At 33.8% G+C, this 18,971-nt stretch overlaps 2 protein-coding genes across 5 annotated transcripts in view; one reads left to right on the plus strand and one right to left on the minus strand.

Moving 5' to 3' along the window:
- The window catches only part of STAG1 (STAG1 cohesin complex component), a 328,953-nt gene that overhangs the window by 290,764 nt on the left and 19,218 nt on the right, over positions 1-18,971 (plus strand). For all 3 annotated transcript variants that reach the window (XM_081071693.1, XM_081071694.1, XM_081071695.1), the window contains 3 exons: positions 12,157-12,249; positions 14,222-14,396; positions 15,953-16,092. In XM_081071693.1, the coding sequence (XP_080927819.1) occupies positions 12,157-12,249; positions 14,222-14,396; positions 15,953-16,092 (408 nt within the window). The remainder of the gene's footprint in view (positions 1-12,156; positions 12,250-14,221; positions 14,397-15,952; positions 16,093-18,971) is intronic.
- PCCB (propionyl-CoA carboxylase subunit beta) overlaps positions 4,598-18,971 on the minus strand; it is a 90,215-nt gene continuing 75,841 nt past the window's right edge. For both annotated transcript variants that reach the window (XM_081071701.1, XM_081071698.1), the window contains one exon: positions 4,598-4,974. In XM_081071701.1, the coding sequence (XP_080927827.1) occupies positions 4,867-4,974 (108 nt within the window). In that variant the 3' untranslated portion in view covers positions 4,598-4,866. The remainder of the gene's footprint in view (positions 4,975-18,971) is intronic.

Below are 18,971 nucleotides of genomic sequence, written 5' to 3' on the forward strand. Positions count from 1 at the left end.
TAACCTATATTATTAACATCCCACTTGATATCAACTTCCTAACTATAGTTCCTGCCACATCATTAACTTGCCATGTAAATAACCTTGAGACAAGTCATTTAAATAATTTTAATTATGTCAGAGCATTTTATCAATCGTAAAGTGCTTTCCAGATACTAACAACTACAAAATCACTTATCTGTGTTTTAGGTTACTTATTTATAAAATTGAAAGTTGTATTGGGCCAAGTTTTTCTAGCTTTAAAATTCTGCAATCTATGTTATGATTAATAACTACTGTACTAAAGATATCTGGAGAGATGCAAGAATCTTAATAGTGCTTACCTCTAGGAAATAGAAATTCTTTTGGGGGCAGGCATAAGAAACTTACTTTTCGCTTTATACCTTTTGATACTGTTTGAGGGGTTTTGTTGTTTATGATATTTAATATTGATAATAATTTTTTACAAAAATTAATTTTTAAAAACTAGCACCAAAAATATCTTGATTTTCCATCCTAATCTTAGTGTTTGGTTTATCACATATAACTCACAGAGTTGTTGAGCTTGAATGAATACTAGGAAAATGCTTAGTGTGTTCTGTATCTTATTTGCTGGAGTAGCTTTGTTCTGTTGTTTATAAATATAATATTAGAGCTATAATAGGGAATTTGGAAATCATTTGGTGGAACCTGTTTTTTTAGGTAAGGCCTAGAAGGGGACATTGTTGTTATTACCATTGATGTTTTATTTTACATTTTGTAAATCACTTTGGTATAAATGCTATAATAATTATTAATAATACGGAATGAGCCGTTTAGCTAGTGAGAGAGCTAGCTAGTTGACCAGTATGTTTTTTCTATTACATTTGGAGAAACTCATTTCAATCTCTGAATAAGTCACTTACATTTTTAATTCATAAATTATGCTTATTAGTTTTGGGTGTAAAATATAAGGTAGAGTGGTTTTCATAAATTTGGGCTCTCTTACTTGAGCACATACATGTTAATTGTAAAAATAAAATACAATTTCTCAATTTTACCACCTGTAGATAACCACTGTTAATATTTTAGTATATTTTGTTTTAGTACTTTTTTTTACATATTTTTTATCTTGTTGAGATCATAATGTACTTAAAATTTTGTCTCCTTCAATTAACATGAGATTTCCTTCAGTTATTAAAATAAATGTTTATATTTTTTGATGCATGCATATAGTCCATCACATAGTTCTACTGTAACTATTTTACTAATTTTCTGTCTTGGATGTTTAGGTTGTAAAAATTTTTACTAATAAAATTAATGCCATGATGGGCAGATTCTGGTGCAAAAGCTTGTTCTGTGTTTTGCATTGTTTCATCGTAATATTCTTAGAAATGGAATTGCTGAGTTAGAAATTGTACATATTTTTTTGGTTTGATACATATTGCCACATTGCTTTTTAGAACTTTCTAAAATTTATTTTTTTTCTCTATTGTCATGAACACTGTCATTCAGGAGATTATGAATGGTAATTATATATTAAGTTTAAATTCAAGTTATAATTTAGCTCAACAGTGAACATTATTTTATAATATGAAGTACATGAGAAGACTATATCAAGAACAGGATTAGGTCTTTCTTTGAAACGGTAGTGCACTGGGTTTCACCAGTGGGTATTTCCTCTGTTCCCCTAATTTCCAGAGTTGAAGCTCTTTGGCAGTCTCACAGGTCATGCTCAGTATACTTTGTTCCGGTGCCCCCTAGTGCTGGTCCTGTAGAAGCAGCCTTCACTTTCTCTTCTCTGTAGCAGAAAACCTTCTTCCTTCAGCTCCTTCTCGACATATACAAAGACATTTAAAGAGCCAGGTAAATAAGAGTTAGGGCTAAAATAATGCCCCAATTGCCTTTTTTGGCCTGGGGATCTAGAATTTATCTTCAGTTTTTTTTTTGTTTTTTTCCCTCCTGGGAGGAGCTGTTCTACTCTCCATTGTCTTAAGTTTGCTGTGCTCTCTGCCTTAAGGTGCATGTTCCTATTCTAGACAGTAGTAGGGAGGGCCTGGGGCAAACATCCATGCCTTCTGGACTCTGGCCCTCTTCCTAATCCTTTAAATTAAAGCCAACGTCCCTCAGGTAGCTACAAGTCAAATTAACATTGAGATATTTAGCTGCAAAATTTGTTCCATTACTCTCTTGACTAAAGGGTCTCCTCTGCAAATTCCAACTTGTTTACCTGCAAACAGACTGGGGAAGGGAGAAGTTAGGGTGAAGGTGGCCAGACTCATGAGGAGACATGTTTATTAATCTTACTGTTCTTCATATTAGCATACATTCCTAGAAAGGTGCTAGAAATAGGCTCGTAGAAAAATACTGTCCGTATTTTACACTTCTTCCTTTCCTTTTCCCTTCCCAGTCTTTAGAATAGCCATGAATAAGCATGATACCGCACTCAGGCCCTTGCCCCAGACTTCCGTAATGTCAAATCCAGGTACCTCCTCTACTTCTGGAGGGTTAATTGCTTTGAGGGAAGAGTGGGAAGTAATAGCTATTCCTCTAGGAACAAATTTTTAGTAGTATGTAACCATTTTACTTAATTATTTTCTTCTGAGAATATCCCCCACCCCTTTTATTTCTTGAGCATTCTATCCTCAGTAACTGTCTAGTTAGTTTTAAGCCTTTCTTTTGGTTGTTGCATGACTTCAGAGTTGTTCTTTGATAGTTATATTCCTGTTAATATTATGTCCTATCTCAGCTGCCTGATTGGCTGGTCTAGGGAAGTTAGGGGAGAAAGGTCCAAGTCTTGTCTTACATCCATTTTTTTGTTCAGCTCTAAGAATGTTCTTTAAAAAAAAAACAAAAACAAAAAAATCTGGAATACAGAAGTAGATGGCAGTTTATACCAAATTCTGAACTGCAAAATTTTATCCAACTCTTAACATTCTAAAAACCTCTGGAAGCCAGAAGTAAATACGTTCACTTAGAAAAGAACTTATAAGTCATGATTCCCACATGACTTTAAGAATACCATGCTGTAAAAAAACAGAATGCCATGCTGTGTTTATGACCCTATTCCTAGGCCTCCAGTTTTGGAGCTTTCTTTCTGATAGGAATAACTTCTGCCCCTTGAAGGACATCATAAGGCTCCCTCAGTTTCACTAGCCTGTACTGTTGGATGCTGTTTTTACTTACACAGGGAGAGTGGTCTTTAAAGCACCTTGTTTATTAATACTTCAACTCCTTAAAATATTTAATACCTCATGATCTAAGTAATGAGCTGGGACAGAGAAGATCTAAATAACAATTGTTATAAAGTAAAAAATGTATTCTAACTGAGCTTATCAGAGGCTTAAAGCAACATTAAGAATATTTAAACAAAGCATAATACTTCCCGCTTTCCTGTACAGAGATTGGAGATTTTCTCCACCAAAATTAATGAGAAGTTTACTTTCCTGTCAGGCCATTTATATGAATAGAAAAGAAATAGTTGTCTTATCCTACTTAATATCCCATGAGTGATATAGTAATGAATTTTCCTTCCTAAGTAGGTTTTTTATTTTAAAAATGTTTTTCTAGTGTACATTCTATAGTTACTAGGTATTTGTTAAATGACTTCTTGTTGTTGATTTCATATATATATATATGTATACATACATATATGTACATACATATATACACATATATGTGGCTCCCTCTTTATAAATAGTGTATATTTCCAGTGTTTTTTGTGTTGGAGCATCATCTGTAGAGTTAAATCCAAGTTCACATTTGGTCTCCATTTCTTCACCTTTGAATTTCAGTTTCCTAATGTGTGATAATCACTGCTAGATAGGATTGTTCAGAAGATTAAATGGAAAGAAGTGTTTCAGTAAACAATAGCTTTTTTTGATGGCATTAAATCACAGTCCTACTTTAATCTTCTGGACCAAAACCAAGAATTGATACTAAATGAACTATTACCTAAGGCTATGTGAGTATGTAAACATGCTCAAGAACTAGTGTAGGTTTGGGATACAGCATGGTCGATTTTTGTCCTCCATGTATATGTTGAAATAATTTGGGAATTCACGTCTCTCACTTTGGTCCTAACAGTCACTACTTATCCTTTGTCCTATTTTTCTTCATCTTTGTACACTACAGGAAAGAGAAATCAGAAGATGTTTTGGAACTACAGTAGGCAGCTTAAGGGTTCCTGAATCATAAGTGAGTGGATTAGCCTTTGAGGCAATGGCAGGAGTCAGCAGGTGGAGATTCAAATAGCCAAGAACAGCAACAACGCTGAAACTAGGTATTACATTTGGGGTTTAAATATTCAATAGTTATTTTATTGTGTATTTACAAAAGTAGCACATTCTTTCCCTGACCCCCAAAAGAGAAGCTAGTAGCAGTTATTCATACAAAGGAAAGCAATTTCAAAAGTATTGTATAGGGCTTACTCCACCGTAATGGAAAGGCTTTTTGTCTCTTGCTCACTGGTATGTCCCCAATGCATGAATTTAGTTCCATCTGTTTTTATCATATTTAATATGGATAATGATTTAATTGAGCTGAAAAATAATTTGATGAGGCTTGTTATGTGTTAGTAACTGTGCTAAGTGCAGATAAACATAACACAGTGCCAATGTAAGAAACATCTATACCTGTAGAGAATTTTTAAGAGTTTATTTGAGCCAAACTGACAATAATTGCCAGGAAACAAAATCTCAATGAATTGAGAAAATGGTCCTGAGAATGGCAGTTTTGCCGCTTATTTTATACATCAGAATAAAAGGAGGAGATGTACAAAGGGTTACGTGAAATCCATTGGTGGTAGATTAAGGGACAGGAGAAAGCAAAACGGGGAAATCTCTGGGATTGGATAAAAGGCAAAATAGAGAAACACACTCTTCTTTTACATTGGTAAGTACAGGATAGTTAATAATTAACGTTTATAGCATTTAGAGATGGTATTCGGGAACAAGATAACAATGAGGGGTTCTGTGGTCTTGTGCTCTGGTGCCAGGCTGTTGTACCTTGAGGGGTCTGGAAAAGAAGATTATTTTGACATTTCAAAGGTATGTTAGATGCAGAAAGACAATAGACAGGCTAGACCTTTGTCCAGAAAGCTACAGGCCTAGGATGTGACTACCTACCATAACCTGCTTTCAGTTAGGAATTTTTATGTTCAGACCATCCTATGTGGTTACTTTTGGTCTCTTGAGTTTGTAGGGCCCATGATGCAGGCCTCCCCTAGGCTTGTCAGGTTTAGTATGTGATGTGGCCCGTTTTTTTGTCTACAACAGTTTGTATGCCTCCAAAGAACTTTACAGCCTAGTACAGACTGGGCAGACTATGGACCAAATCTGTTCTGACTTTATGTAAAGTAAGTTTTAATGGAAGACAGCTGTGCTCATTCATTTATATACTGACTATTTCGGGCTGCTTTCATGCTACAATGGCAGAATTCAGTAATTGGGACAGAGACTATAAGACCCACAAAGCCTAAATAAAATATTTATTCTGACCTTTTACACAAAAAGTTTGCCAATCCTTAGCCTAGTAAGGTAACCCCTTTGTTTTGTTTGCCAGACTTTGTCAGTAACCCTATATGTCTATCCTGGGTTAACTAGTTTAGTTTTCTGTCCCCTTTTTGTCATGAATATTGATCACTAAATTCTTAACAGGCTTTATTTTTATATTCCAAGATCTTTGAGCTGGAGTAGGTCCTTATTTTACTATTTTATTCTGTTTTATTTCTGCCTATTCTAAAAATGTATATTTGTGAGGTAATGTTGAACTAGTTTAATGTATTTACATATTTTTCCATGGCTTCAGTTTCTGGCTAGGATTATCTTAATGATATTTCATAGCTGTGGTAAAAAGACAGCTAAATCTGGCCTTTCTCTAGACACATAAATTGTGATACAAAATGAAGAGGAATCACCCATTTAAAATCTGTACACATTTCTGCTTATAGGAATTAAACTCTCCTCATTGACTACTATAATCATATTGAGATAATTGGCTTTTAAGAGGCAGTCTACATTTAATATCTGTTTTTCTCCCCATATGTTAAGGTAAGTCAGGTTTGAGTCGTTGTGCCTTTAAGAAAACTTCTTTCTAATATAGCTTACCTACATGATAAATTCACCATCTTAATTGTGCCAGCCTTATTTAGGATTCTTCATCCTAAGATTTTGTTGGCCAGGGTATATTTTGAAAACATCATCTTAATTCCTTGAAAGAGATTTATCTTTGTCAATAGATCACTGATAAACTGAAACTATTTTAGCCCTTCCACATTTGGGCATATTAGGTTTCGGTCTTCTCATTCTTGGTTCTTGATTTCACTAAATGTACCAAGAAGCAAAAAGAGAGAAAGAGAGAGGGAGAGAGGGAGAGAGAAAGAAAGGAAACCTTTAGCCAGGCTAGTGAATGAACTTGCAAAATGGATACAAAATAATATATAGTCAAGATCTCATAATTTAAATCTCAATCTTATCACCTGATCCACTTGAATTCTTTTCATAGCTAGTTTAGGAAAACGTATGCTTGATGCTAAGTTGCTTTCTGAAAAAAAAATTGGTTTTGTTTAGGAAAAGGCATTTGAAAGGAAGCCAATATACTTAGTTCATACATAGCTATATAGCCTAAGGATTAGATTACTCCTCTGTTCACTCTTTGCCTTCGGTTTTCACCCCTACAATTCAGGTACAGTATATAGAAAGGGGATTTAAGTAAAATTTCATTGTGTTCAAAGTGATAGAAGTACTTTATAAACATGCTAGTTTCTTAAAATTGCAGTCTGGATAATCAGCATACCTTGTTCTTTTTCAACGTCTATTGAGTTGATTAGCTTTTTTGTTTATATATAAATATGTTTGAATAATTGGAGTTTCCAATTTCTTACCTCCATAATGCTGCCTGTTTCTTCAACATACTAATTTTCTCATATTATAAAAAGAGCCTTTATAGCAAAATGGTTAAGAGCGCAGACTGGAGGCAAACTGTGTGTTGTTGGTTAATTCATTCCTTCCCTTAACTACTTGTGCATATTTGGGCTTGCATTTAACATCTCTTTGCCTGTTTCTTCATATATAAAATAGAAGTGATAATATCAGTACTCATCATAGTTGTATTAGTTAATATGTGAAAAGCTTAGATTAGTGCCTGGTACATAGTGAGTACCAATAAATGTTAACTTTATTATTACTGAATTCTAGCCCAGAAAAAATGAAATACTGCATGTAAAATACTCCTGTTTACTCCATGTAAATTAAGCATACTTAATTTTTTTCAGCTATGACTGACAGGTATTATATAGCAACAGAGGAGAGAAAGTATTCCATTCCAGAATCTATCGAATGTAACAAGTTTTCTCAAATTTGAAAACAGTCAAGGATTTATATTTTAAAGGAGTTCAAAGTAAATGTGCTAATTTTTGCTATTTGGATTAAGCTCTTATTATTTGCCCTATTCAGAATCTTTTTATTTTTCTTTTTTTCTTTTTTTCCTTTTCAGTATCATCTATTGCTATTTTTCAAGGGGCATTAAGAATAAAGCCCACTCTATGAAACTTATCTTAATATGAGAGTTTTAAACTGGCAAATCCTGAACCTCTTTTAAAAATTTGATTTAACATCCTTAAAATTTCTAAAGCTATTTAATACACATGTCCCAGTAACGGCTGCCTCCCTTTACTTGAGCAATATCACAGTTTTGGGAATCATAGTTCCAGCTATTTAAATCAAATGAAATGTAGTAATATGCCAACATAATGAAGTAAAAAATCATGGGATGAATAAAAGCGTGTTCTAAAATCCACAAGAACCAAAATTCTATTCTCATCTGTTCAAAGGGATTTACTATATGAGATTAGCTAACTCTGTTAAGTATGCGTTATCTGTATCCTGTTGATACTTGTATTTCTCTCAATGGAATTGTCTATGTAAGGACATCTAAACCTGTGGAGAATTTTTGTAAGAGTTTGAGCGAAACTGATGGCGTGCCAGGAAGCAAAATTTTAAATACTCCTAAATGACAGCTTTGCAGTTCTTTTTTATACATTCTGTACATTTGGAATTTTGAGGGAAACTTAAGGACGATTACAGGAAAGATGGTGCAAAGCAAGGCAGGGAAATCTCTATGATTGGATTACAGGATAATTTTCAAGATTATGTGCTCCCTTGAGGATGGTCACACTTCAGGGGTCTGAAAAAGAGGATTACTCTGGCATTTCAAAGGTGTGTTAACCTACATATGTGCACAAGAACAATGAACAGAGCTTGCTTAAGGCAAAGGTAAACCTTTTTATATTCACCTTTTTTCTGCCCAGTTAGGAATTTGTGATCATCCTGTGAGGTCACTGTAGGTCAGATTTATTACATAGCCCCTTTTTCATCGAGACCCAACTTATTGCAATTTAATTAACTTTCTTGATCACTCAAATAATATTTAGGTTCCATCCAAATCGAGGCCAAACTTGACTGCTAAAGAAGGCCTCCCGCTTCTGTTTCATTGGTTGCTTCGTATTTAGTTTCTTCTTAAAATACTACTACTGATTAGCCATCAGTAGACTGTTTACTTAGTTGTGATATTAAATTTACAACTCTTCAGGTGAATTGGGAAGTAATTATCTCTAAAATTCATCATCTCTAAAATACAACTGTTACTTTAGCAGTTTACATAAGACACATTTGCTTTATGATTGACCTTTTATGAAATCGTTTGCCTCCAACTCCAAAGATAGCTGATTCCCTGGACTGCTTCTTTGCATACTAACCAAGACATTTAAGGGACTAAAGGAACATTAATACCTCCTAGCATCATTTTTTTAAGCTCTATTAATTGTCTGATAAAATGAAGACATTACACATTTGTCCCTAGGATTGTGGTATTATCTGTATACTTGCATTTCATTCGGTAAATATTTATTAAACACCTGTCATGTGCCAAGCACTATTTTAGGTACTAGCAATTGAACAGTGAACATTCATCCTTTGAATACTAAGAGGTTTACCAGTTAGCATTTATTTGTTCTGAGTAGAGTGACTAGGAGTTAATCCAGCAGAATCACAGGATGCCATAGAACCTCAGAGAATACATAGTTCAATCCTCTGATTTATAGATTTTAAAAATCTGTAATTCTGAGATATAATTTCTCTAAGGCCACATAACTAATTAGTAGTGTCAGGGAAGAAAAATAATCGTCTATCCCTCAAGGTTCTTCTGGCTGGTCTAATCAAAATGATATGAGACAGATTAGCAGTAAAACAAAGTTTAATAACATATTGTCGATGTAAGAAACATCCAAACCTGTAGAGAAACTTTATGAGTTTATTTGAGCCAAACTGACAACAGTTGCTGGGAAGCAAGATCTCAAATGCTTCAAAGTATAACAGTTTTGCAGGGTTTTTTTATGCACTTGAAATTAAGGAGGGAACCTAAGAAAGATTACATGATGGTGGAAGATAGCAAGGCTAGTATCGGATTACAGGATAGTTAAGATTACCTGCTCTCTTGAGGGTGGCTTACACCTTGAGGGATATTACTCCTGGCATTTCAAAGGTGTGTTAACCTAGATGCACAAGAACAATAAACAGGGCTTGCTGAAAACCTTTCACTAGAGAAGTTATATACCTGGGATGTGATTACCCACCATGACCTGCCCGGTTAGGAATTTATGATCCAGTCATCCTGTGAGGTTACTGTCCATAGAACCTTTTTTTGCATCTACACTATTTACATCTTTACTGCCAGCATTTTATTTCCAGATCCTCATTCTAGATCATTCGTATGGCCTTTGTTAATATGCAAAGAAATACAGAATAAAGATTAGGAGCATGGACTTTAGAGTCAGAGTAATCCTGGATTTCGATCCTTACTCTATAGCACTTAGATTCTGGGGGTGTTCTGAACTTCAGTTTCCTCATCTGTAAAATAGGAATATAACCATTTAATTCATAGAATGATTGTGTGGTTTAAATTTATGGCCCTTAGAACACAGTATTTGGTACATAATAAGCCTTCAAACAGAAGATTGTGTATAATATTAACTAGCTCCATAATCCACATCATTTTCCTGTTCCACTTAGAATATGATTCTTTTGCACAAAATTTTAGCATTCATGATAAAAATGCTTCTTCAGTAGTTTTTTCTTTTTTTTTGTTTTTTTTTTTGTTTCAGGTGTACAAAACAATGTAATAGTTAGATATTTCACTCCTCACAAAGTGATATCCCCCTCCCCCATCTATTGCCCCTCTGACATCGTATATATCTATTACAATCCATTGACTCTATTCTCTATGTTCTACTCCGTATCCCGTGACTATATATATATATATATATATATATATATATATATATATATACACATACATACATATTAAATTATAGTTGACATACACTATTATTCAGCTTCGATTTCAGGTGTACAGTGCTGTGGTCAGGTATCTACACCATCCATGAAGTGGTCTCCCTAATAAGACATGTGCCCATCTGACACCCTACAAAATCTTTACAACGTTATCGATTATATTCCCCAAACTGTCTTGCATATCCCTGTGGCAATATTGTAGTTACCAATTTGTGCTTTCTAATCCCCTCCTCTTCTCCCTTATTCCTACCCCACTCCTATCTAGCAACCATCAGTTTTTCCTCTATATCTCTTTTAGTAGTTCTTCATTCCCATTCAGACTAATATCCAAATGATTTAACATGGTATTTTAAAAGATCTTCCATTTAAATTGAAATGGATCCTGTTTTCCTCTTCTGCTTCCTCTCTTGCCACTCTCTTCCCTATTTATGCCCCAGCTACAGTAAATTAACAGTCTCTCAAAAGCACCTCCAGGCTTTTGAGCATTTTGTGCCGTCTGATACACCTTTTCCTACAGCTAATAATTTTTAGTAGTTGTTCAAAATTCAGTTTACAGGTTAATCTTCTTTGGGAACCCTTCTGTGACTACTTTTGACTGGGTTTCCAACATAGCACTCCTTATATTCTAATTCAGTTGCCTGTTGTCTTGCACATTGCAAATTTCCCCTAATACATTGTGAATCTTTGAAATTAAAGGAGGTCAAGGAATGTTGAGGCTGATTATTGGATGTTTATCTGCAGCAACATTAAAAATTTGCAAGGCAGTGTCCTTTTTACTACACTGCACGAAATGAGTTTATTTCTTCTTCCAAACACTGCACTCACGTTAGCAAAAGGAAACGAGTAATTTTTAAAGTATCATTATTTAGAATGTAAAGATCCAAAAAAGAAATAGGTACTGTCATCTCTACAAAAGTCTAACTTTAAAAGTTTTAGTTTGGTAGAGTACTTTTTAAAAATAATTTCTATATCTGCTTTGCTCACTTACTCTTCACTACTGTTGTAAATATCATTACAACACTGTATTGTCTGCATGCATCTTACTCGTTAATCATGGAGAAGAATATAAGCTCATATGAGGTAGTCCTGGTTTCAAACCCTTGCTAATAATCACTACTACTACTACTACTACTAATCGATATAAATATTAAATTATATAAGAGTAAGCCCTCAAACCAGTGCCTGACACATTATAGGTACTTGATCAATTTAAATTTCCTTTTATACTTTTCAAATGTTTGATACCAAATGCTAATCAAATTCTATTCACCTATCCAATCTTAGATTAAAGCCCATCTTCCTATGAAGGTCCCTCCAACTCATCTCTCTCTGTAGAATTAATATCAAAAAAAAAATTGAACAGTTACTCTGTAATTGGTCTAACTTCCTGCCAAATTTCTTTGAGGGCATGGGCACTGTCTTAAAGTTACCGGCCTCCTCTTGATATTTTGCAGAATGCTGAGAATATAGGAGAAACTCAGTACACGTTTGTTGCTTAATTTTTCAGTGTGCTGCTCTGCTCCCTCACCTTACAACCTACCAGTTAGTATGTATTATAGGAATGACTAACAATTTTAATGATCAGCCTAAGTAAACCATTTTTATAAAGGAAAATATGTTGGAGAAAATCAGACTGAGCACTTCATATCTGTTTAGCTGTGTGGGATTATCAGTTTTGTTACCCCTTCCATTAGAGTAACTAGGAAATAACTATGATTTGGATAACAAGTTTGGTTTTACGAATTTCCTTGACAGCACACCGGTTTGGCTATTTTCCATTTATTGTTTCTTCTGGATCAGTTTTGTAGGAACTGTAATTCATGCTTGCAAATTTGAATGTATCTTACAGGAGGATTTGTTGGTGTTGAGGAAAACAGTGAAATCCTTTTTGGCTGTTTGCCAACAGTGCCTATCTAATGTTAATACTCCAGTGAAGGAGCAGGTAAGAAATTATTAAGAGCTCTCAATAAAAATAATTCAAATGCATTGAAGAACATGTAAGAAGGTATAATTTTTTAAGTGCAGTTCTTAGCGTATAGGTCCATTCCTGGGACAAGAGTATAGATGTCTGAATGTTTCAGTTACAAAGCAAGCTAAACAACCTGTTACAGGTCTTAGGTCTTTTTTACCTTGCCAAGTATACTGGCATAATGTCCGGGAAGGCCGGGTTCAAATTAGAATTCTTGACTCCTCTAAGAATTCTGTGCCAGAATTTAAAGGATTGGGGAGCTGGCCTATGACCTGCCCTCTTCTCATCTCACCTTCAGCTCTTTCCCACAATAAGAAGAACTTCTCATACGTGCATGTGAACACTTCAGTCCACATGTCCAAACTCTGTCAGCATCACACCCTCAAACAGCTGCTTCTTGACCTCCCTGCAACCTATGAGTATGCACACTGGGGATGTGCTGGATGAACAAGCCTGTGTAGCTCGGGTAGCAGAATCAGATCTTTTAGAGCAAAGAGTTCCTGAGTCCTTGTACCTGGAAGGAGTGGTATAGAAGCAGGGTGCGGGTGGACATATACCACTGGTCCAACAAACTCCTCACCCCTTGGGAAGGGGAGCAGCCCAAAGAGGATCAAAGTGGAGCCCTAGGCGATACTGGTTCCATGAAATGATTTTGTAACTATTTAATTATACTGTTCTTCTAGTAGGAAGTACTTTTATATGAAACAGAATGTACTCTTTCCATATTATTTTTTTATTATGAAGTTTGGCTAGAAAAAGAGTCTAATTAGTCTAGTTAAAGTGTACAGTAGTACTTATCCTTTGCTGTCTCTTACAAATAGGGTATCACAGATCTCTTCATTATTGAGTTATCAGCATCTAACTTAAAATGGAGTATAGATGGTCTTCCCTAAACCTCATTTTATAAGTCTTTTGCACCTCACCAGTGCTGTCTAAAATTACCTAGCTCTGAATATTTAAACCAAAAGTCAGTGTTTCTGTTTCATCACCTTTTGGTGATATCCAAAACTATGGCCTCAGTAAGGAAAAAAATAACACTCCCTTGGATTCTTTTTCCCCTTTTCAAGTGGCTTTTTCTAAATATCTTAATGTACTTCGTGGTTGTATAGTCCGAGCATGAATTGCCATGACTCTTACTGGAGTTGGACAGCAAAGTGTACAGCAATCTCCAAATACATTCCAAAATTGTGTTTTCCCATAGAAATCAATTTTTGGAGGGGGGTGAGTGGATTGTTTTGAAATATCAGTGCTTTCAATTACCCAACAACAAAATCTTTCAGTTACAGATAAACTGATGGACAGGTTTATTTCATATCTATTCCATTAAATAGGGCAAACTTGGCAACATAACTATAATACTTTCTGTTTAGGGAAATGCATGGAAAGTTCCCTTAAGTGATTAAATTTGTTGGGAAACTTTTAGATACTAGTTTTTATGTGAATGGTCTTGAATTCAATTTTAAACCTACTATTAGAGACCTTTATTACATTAGATTAAAAAAAAAAAAGAATCCAAAACAGTAGCTTACAGGTTTACAGTACTGTATTGTAATTTATTGAATTATAATTTGTCTTAAGATTTATGCTTATTGTTTAAGCAGTATATGGTTAAATCTGTCATAAGCTGTCATACTTTATTGCATCAGTTTCATATCTCCAGAGTTGAGTTTAACTCATTTTTTTTAAGTTCAAGTCAAAAATCTCTTAATCAGCTATTTTGAGTTAATATAGCCAAATAAAAGAAATAGATTAATTTGGGAGAGGAGGGAAACCTTAAATGTGGCTAGTTTTTAAATTTTATTAAAATATGGAAATTTAAATTTGCTCAAATTTCTATTGTGCTACTATTATTGAACAATAATTTAGTATATTTTCATTAACATTGATTTGTAGTTGTAGCTATATTTGTACAATATTTTACTGATGAATTCCCTTTGCATTCCAGGCTTTCATGTTACTCTGTGATCTTTTGATGATTTTTAGCCACCAATTAATGACAGGTGGCAGGGAGGGCCTTCAACCTTTGGTGTTTAATCCAGATACTGGACTCCAGTCTGAACTCCTCAGTTTTGTGATGGATCATGTTTTCATTGACCAAGACGAAGAGAACCAGAGCATGGGTATTTGTAGCTATATCATCATGTCAATATTGATCTTGTTTTACCAGCCTCAAAATATATGAGAAAAAAATTCAAATTCATTCCTAAAAAATAGTAGAATTTCTCTTTTAACAGTAATAATACATTTGTGTAGTTCAGAAATCAAAAAGAATAAAATGTACACAGTAAAGTTGCCATCCTTTGCTATAATGAATAATTGTATAGATTTGTCATTTCACACATGGGGAAAATGTATATGTGGGATAGATATTGTTTCTAATTGAGATGCGTCCAGGTTTTCACTGTTTTTCTGAAGGAAAGCATCTGAGTTCCTTTCTGTTCCTGAGTGGTTATCATATATTACTTAAATTAACAAAATATAACTAAGCTATTACGTGCTGACAGACTGTTATAAAATCTCACCAATCAACACTGTGCTGAGCTTGCAGAATAACTTGGTAAAATTAGGCTGAAGATAAATAATTGTAAATTGTTAAGTGTTACATAGAATAGGTTATTTGTGAAACAGATGATTTAAGCTCTAAAATAGTATCTGTGACATATCTAATCCACAGATCTATTTGGTACTATTAGAATGTTCTTAACAACATTTTAGAAAATACTAGACTATGAAACAAAGTGTCGTTATTTAGAGTACATATTAATCTCAGAAGATACAATTTACCTGCTACTTGTCTTAAGCAAAAAGATTTCCAACTTTTCAAAGCATTGATGCTTCACAGCAGGAAAAATTAGTATAAAGAGAAAGGAAAATTGAGGATTTTTTTTTTTTTTTATGAACATGTACATGTGAAGAAGGGAAGAAAAAACACTGCCGCCAAATAAGGGCAGGCCAAGAAATGAGAGGGTCACTATAGAACCTGAAACAAATGTGGTGATTTTTATCATCTGGAGCCTTGTGGAGAAAGTTTTCCTAGGATTGGAAATAGACAAGTCACTGGGGCCTGAAAATTTTAAAAAATGAGGAAGAAACACTACTTGTTTTGAAAGTATTTGATAGGGTGATTTTTTAAAAAAAATTTGTGTATATAACATAAATATTTTGTTTCTCAGATGATACTATAACCATGTTTAGGACAAGCATTGAAAACTAACTCCCGCATATATTTCCATTACTCCCTATATATTTTTCTAAAAGAAAACTTTTTCCGTGTCTTAAAAATTTCCAGAAATTTCTTCTCTGTGGAAATATATTAGCAGATAAGGAATATTGAAATAAGAAAAGACAGCATTTTTAAGGTAAACAGACAATAGTATTATTATGATGAAAATATCAGGAAAAAATCTTTTTATATATGGTTTGCTTGTCTTGAATCTTTGCTATGACAGTGTCCTAGAAGGTAGGAGCCTTAGTGCCTACCAAGTATTTGATAAGTGTTTGACTAAATATAGCACCCTAAAATACTCAGTATAACTAACATTTTTTTATCCCATATAGAACTGAATTTTACCTTTTTGTAAAGTTATAAGCTGGTTTTTGATTATACAGATTATCTACATTGTTTTACCTTGTTTAAGGGGCTGAAGTTCATAACCAATTTATTTTCTGTGGTCAGAGGGTGATGAAGAAGATGAAGCTAATAAAATTGAGGCCTTACATAAAAGAAGAAACCTACTTGCTGCCTTCAGCAAACTTATCATTTATGATATTGTTGACATGCATGCAGCCGCAGACATCTTTAAACACTACATGAAGGTACAGTTTCATATTCATATTTTTTTCCTTTCATCTCATTGACAGAAATTTGCAATTAAAAATGAAAGGATGATAAGAGAAGCTAAAATTCACAGCTTTTGCATATATATTATTGATGATTTTCTGACATATTTAAAGTTTCTTTTATATAAGAATAAGCTTTTTATTAATCTTTACCATTATATCAATTTTATAGTAGGAGTTCCTCACATTTATATGAAGGAATGCTTTTTTTTATTTTCATGAGGCCATGTATTCTTTTGATCAACACGGAAGAAAGCTGATACCTCTTCAGATATTTTTATAAGTATGCCAACTGTGTACCATGCTGCCTGCCAGGCACATGATTCTTTTAAAAGAATCATTTTTTAAAAGATTCTTTTTTAAATTTCTGTTTTAATTCCAGCCTAAAGCTGGAGATACTGTATTTTCCTGAAAATAAGACCTAGCTGGACAATCAGCTCTAATGTGTCTTTTGGAGCAAAAATTAATATAAGACCCGGTATTATATATTATATTATACCCAGTATTATATTAAACCCAGTCTTATTTTACTTATAGTCTTATAAGTAATTATAATATAGTATTATATTAATTATATTAACTTTTGCTCCAAAAGACACATAGAGTTGATTGTCCAGCTAGGTCTTATTCTCGGGGAAACACAGTAGTCAAGTAATTAAATAATTGCATTATACAGTATAATAGAGGTATCTATACAGGTTCCTGAAAGTACGTATATAAAACAGACACCCAATTCTTAAGAAATATGAGGGTTAATGAAAACTGTATAGAAGTGACTTTTGAACTAAGTCTGAGACATTAAGCATAAATTAGTCAAGCAAAGAATTAGTGGAAGGATTTATAGGCAGATTGAACTTCATGAACATCACAAGGGAATATGAATTGTTTAGGGGAAGTACAAATAATCTGACATAGCAGCATAAATTGCTTATGAGAGCAGAGCCAGAAATGAGATTTAAAGAAAGTGACAGGTTAGAACTTATATGCTATATGAGAAGTTTGAATTTTTTTCCTGAGAGAGGCAAGGAGATGTTGAAGTGTTTTAACCTAGTCTTCATATGCGTTTGATAGGTACTCACTTTCCTCGCTGCTCTTCTTTCCACAAGCTCCTGACCCTCTAAAAAAAACAGTACTCAGAAATCATTATAATATAGCCTGACAGGCACAGATAGGAAATACTTTTTTTTTGCCTCATTCTCATGTGAGAAACACTGTTTTGTTTTGTTGGTGTTCAGAATATTGTGTGTGCCATTGATCCACTTGTATCTTTATCCATGTTTAAGTATGGTCCAATTTTTGTTAGGACATAGTAACTAATTCATCATATTTTGCTGACATCTGTAGTGCGATGAGCACTGTGCTGGTAGCCAGAGATTTAAATAAGACATGATTTCTGCTCTGACAAGCTTACAGATTAATAGAGAAATTGAAATGTAAACATAATAAAATAATGAATGGCTCCCTATTTTTTGTGTGCCATTTATATTTGAGACACTGTTCTAAGGCTTTTACATTATCTTTGTTGATTACAGTAACCCCATGAGGTAAAAAATATCATCATTGATAGATAAGGAAATTAAGGCTCAGATAGGTTAAGTAACTTGCCAAGGTTACACAACTATTAAGGTGGCAAAAATTGGGATTTTATTTTAGGTTTGTCTAGCTTTAAGGCTTACCTCTTCCCACTGGACCATAAAGCCTTAGCATGATTATTATAGTGATAGATGTGCAAATTATAAACTAAGTACAGGATATAGAGAAAGATATAAGTGAGAGGAATCAGAGAAGGTTTCCTAAACTCGTATCTAAACAGGGTTTGGATGGATGAATATGTGCTTACCATGGATTTTCCTTGTCATCCTTTAACAATACTGCATTAGTTTCAAGAACTTGGTCTTACCCAAACCTTTTATCAACCTTAGCAATTTTTGCACACCTCTGCTCAAAGGCTTTAATCTTTTTGTAAATATTCTAATAGCTATTTGCTACCCTTTGTTATAGATCCTTGGCTATGTGGCTTTTGTCCCACTTCCTATGTGGTCATTACTAATCTGAATTTATTAGAGATCTGCTTGTTGAATCACTTTAGTGACTTAATATATCTTTTTTTCTGCATTGAGATAATTTTTAATTGCACTTAAAGGATGATTCTTTGAATTATCTCCCTTTCTTTTACTCCATATCATGGAAACATACCCATCTTTTTGAAGATTATAAAAATCCAATTGGCAAGCTAACATACTCACTTCTTCACATAGGTTCATAGATTGAGGCTTTAGCTTCCAGTTTTAACATCCAGTTTTAATGGTTTCAAATAATGCTTTTTCCTAATTATTTACTCACAAGGGAAATTAATTAAAGCCTTTATCAAAAAACTGAATTATAAAGAAATTAAAAATTTTTCAGCCACTATTAAAGTTGTCAGTGTTTTACTGTTTATATTATAATAGAAAAATATAGACATGGTGCGGCGTAAATGAGATAGTACAAAAAAGTATTAAATGAAAAGTTATGTCTGTTATCCTGATCTGCCCTTCCCCCTTATTTAGACTCATTTCCCAGAGGTAAGCAGTTTTAACTCTTGGTTTTCAGGAAGTTTCTACCAAAGTTCTGTTTCTTTTTATTTTTTACGATTCTACTTTTTTTTTTTTTTTTTTTTTTTTTTTAGTGTCAGGTGCACAAGACAAAGTAATACTTAGACATCTATCATTTATATCCCTCACACTGTGTGGATCCCCCTCACCCCATCCACTATCCAAAGTTCTGTTTCTTGATTTGTTACCTTTTAAATAATGCCTGTTGAATCCGTGTTGTAAAGAATGAGGAATTTTGTTCACCCTATATCACTTCTTCTC

The sequence above is a fragment of the Rhinolophus hipposideros genome (assembly GCF_964194185.1).
Source record: "Rhinolophus hipposideros genome assembly, chromosome: 14".
Lineage (NCBI taxonomy): Eukaryota > Metazoa > Chordata > Mammalia > Chiroptera > Rhinolophidae > Rhinolophus > Rhinolophus hipposideros.